The sequence below is a fragment of the Neopelma chrysocephalum genome, unplaced genomic scaffold, assembly GCF_003984885.1.
Source record: "Neopelma chrysocephalum unplaced genomic scaffold, ASM398488v2 Primary Assembly neopelma1_22, whole genome shotgun sequence".
Taxonomy (NCBI): domain Eukaryota; kingdom Metazoa; phylum Chordata; class Aves; order Passeriformes; family Pipridae; genus Neopelma; species Neopelma chrysocephalum.
In genome coordinates, this window is record NW_020897689.1 from 25,042,811 (window position 1) to 25,046,157 (window position 3,347).

Consider the following 3,347-nt stretch of genomic DNA (forward strand, 5'->3'; position numbering starts at 1 on the left):
TAATAACTTACCACTAATAAATATGAATCAGAACTTCTTGATGAACTCGCTGGCATTTGCAGCACTGCTTCGAGATTGGAAACTACACTTCACAGTTCATAGTATGCTGATTTATTCACATTGTATCAGCACAGTCGAGGTATTTTCTTTTGATCTGTTTGGACTTGGGCACCTGGTCAAGTTAATGCATGTTTAAAAAAGAAAACAACCAACCAACCAACCAAAATTCCTGTGCATCAGATGAGCTCTGGCAGCTGCATGCGCGTGCTCTTAGCCTAGAGAGCCTTTTCTTGTCCTGCAAGTGAAAGAGAGTCACCTAGCATTTGCCACGAATACACCCATAATTGTTTACTGTTCATCACTTAGAAAGCTGCAGTAATATTATTATCATCTGTCTGATCTCTGTGTTCATTTAATGTTGTTTGAAATTAACAACAGTTTGTGGAAGATCATATAGGTGCAATCCTAGTATTGTACCATGTCAGTTGAAAAAAATACTCTGTTAACATAAAGTATTTTCTTCATGAAGCTCTTGGCAAACATGCACTGGTGTTATGAAGCTAATTTTTATATTTGTTATTAATTGTCTGTTTTCTTCTTTGTTCCAGCTAACCACATGTACAGTGCTTAATGGAATCTCATGGGATGCAGTCAGAGAAACAGGGCTTTTTTTAACCACACAGAGCAGTGCAGACGGGCTGTCGTTCCTTTCAACATAACTATCACAGGCTTCAGGGTTAAGATTGCTATTACTGTCTCCTCCTTGCTTTGGCACAAAAGCACGCTGAGGGTGTTTAATTGCGGGTTTGCCTCAAGGTAGATTAGATTAATTATTACTATGTAATGCAAGTTAAAGCAAATAAAGCTTAGCTAGGTGTATAAAAAAAAAAAAGAGGTGCTGCCTTTTTGGATTTTTAAAAAAAGCCTGTCAATCACAATGAAATGCAGCCAACTTTCTTCATACCAGTGAAAGAAAAGGACTGTTAACCCTGTGAAGGGGATATTTATGTTAAGATGAGCATATGAAACCGAGTAGAAGAGGAAGGTTTCTCAATGAGAAGGACTGCAATTGCTTTCAAGACTCTAAGTTGTGCTCTTGAAGACTGCAGAACTAGCTTAAAATGAAGCCTTATCACTTGAACTTCAGTGCCTTCACTGCAGAGTTCTTTACAGCCTTAATGCTAACCACCCACTATGGAATGGATCAAAGTGTTAAATATTTTGCATTATGCTTTACAAAATACTGATGCAGCAGGTTTGTAAAGGGGGGAAACAAGTAATTGCCTTTAATCTATGCATTTTTGCCAAGCCATACTGAATTATTTTATTGTTAGAGGCATTAGAAACTAACAGTAAAAAGAACCACCGAGTTTGGAAGCATATTTTGGGGTACATCATTTCTATAACTGTATAATGTATTGCCTTACAATTTTAAATGATAACGTACATTAAGTTAACAAACATTTAAGAAATATATGCACTGTTTGAACTGTAAATTATTCTTAGAACACTTTTACTTGGTTTTACATTGTTCTTTTAGTGCCTTGATTTGAGATAATTGTATTATTGCCATGTCAATAAATGTAGAAACCTAAAACTAAAGAAACCTCTAAAAAACTGTTGCATATCAGTAGTTTTTACTGAATTTTAATTGGTTGAAGTATTTGTAGATGCTAGATGCATTTTCTAAATTAAGTACAATCTTTGAATGAGAATTCCTCTTACAAAGAAAGACTGATTCTGGTTCATAAGCCAAGAGATGTGTAGGCAATGCAAAAAAAAAGCATATGACGCAAAAGCTCTGGATAATTCAGGAATTTCAGTAAATGCTATCAGACTCTTGCTTTGTAGCAGGAATACATTCATGGTATGGGCAGTATGGTTTTATTTTATTTTATTTCTTAACCAAATACCTCCTCAGTAATTTATAATGGCTTTGCAGTTATGTATTAAATAAGAAGCACTGGAAAACTGATTCGTCCTTAGGACGATTTGCATGTTTCAAGTGGTATTGAAAGCCGCACTGATGGATATGTAATAATAAACATATCTGTTATTAATATGGTAATGACTCTGTGCTCATTTAATGAGAAATAAAGTAATTTATGGAAAGACCCTTTTGAAAACGACTGGCATGGTGTTTTCTCCTGACTGCAGCTTAAACATCTTTCTAAGCATTCAGACATTGCAGCAGCTTCCTGGTACAAGGTGCATTTACACTGTAACACCTAGGAGACTCTGAAATGTTTTGGGGTTTTTTTTAGTATTCTACATCAATAAGTTTCTGCTGTGCCTTTTGCAACCGGACATGCCTATCTTGTATTGGCCTTATTAGCCACCAACGCGCTTGCAACAAATGTGGGTAGAGCCCTTCCCAAATCTTCGTTCGCGAAGCCTAGCCATGACATCAATAAGTAAATACGATATTAAATTTAATTATTTCATTCCCTTATTCTCCTGGCCTGCTTAATTTTAAAATTAGTAGCCTAATTTATATTTGTTATTCAACCACCACCCTAAGCTGGCCTTGTCATTGCTTCATCCTTCATGATGCAGGTTTGAAGCTTCAGAAATCCCACTTATTTGGGGGAGGGAACATTGTTCAAAAGACAAGGTGGTTTTTGTTGGTGGGGGTTTTTGGGGTTAGGTTTGTTTGGGTTTTTTTGGAACAGCTTGTTCATCCCATGAAGCTACTGTCCCTAAATCTCCCTGGGTAATCTGCCAAGAGCTGCAGAACAATAGAGCAGTAAGGACATGAATGATTGTATGTCCTTTGAAGGTCACAGAGCCGGGAAGTATAGATAAATAGAAGCAGTTGATGTGGTAATTTCAGGAAGTTGCTCTATGTTGAGATTGCTGTATCAGAAGTGTCAGCAATTTCAAAGCTGTGGCTGGAGCAGACTAAAGACAACCTTCCATATCACCAGTCATGTTGTGAGCTTGTCAAGCAATATAAGGAATAATTATGACCTGCTTTAATCTACTGTCACATACTGAGAGGGGGAATAATAAAGTATAATGATTAAACATATCTTACTTAAATACATACATTACTATAGGAAAGTTGGAGCAGTAGGAAAGGCCTATGGTATCTCCAGACCCAGATTAGATTGTGGATTGCTTTTCTGCTTTCCTTTATGTGTAACTGGCTACCTCTACAGGGCCAACAACTCTTGCTTGAGTAATTTTATTAATAAAAAAAAGCAATGTCTTGTAATTTCATATTTCATTAATCTGAAAAATAGCATAAACTTTATTATGAATAGATAATGACTAGTGGGAAGAGGGTAGGATTGTGGAAAAATTATTTTGCTCTACAGATTGGCACCTACTGTCACTTTTGTAGT

The 3,347-nt window shown here is 36.4% G+C and overlaps 1 protein-coding gene across 4 annotated transcripts in view; it reads left to right on the plus strand.

The window, feature by feature from the left end:
* ROCK1 (Rho associated coiled-coil containing protein kinase 1) overlaps positions 1 to 2,126 on the plus strand; it is an 87,090-nt gene extending 84,964 nt beyond the window's left edge. For 3 of the 4 annotated variants that reach the window (XM_027675562.1, XM_027675589.1, XM_027675580.1), the window contains one exon: positions 609 to 2,126. Coding sequence is in view for 1 of the 4 variants with exons in the window: in XM_027675571.1 (XP_027531372.1) it covers positions 609 to 612 (4 nt within the window). In the remaining 3 variants the exon portion in view is untranslated. The remainder of the gene's footprint in view (positions 1 to 608) is intronic. The other variant, XM_027675571.1, reaches the window with a different exon arrangement.
* Positions 2,127 to 3,347: the final 1,221 nt, after the last annotated feature.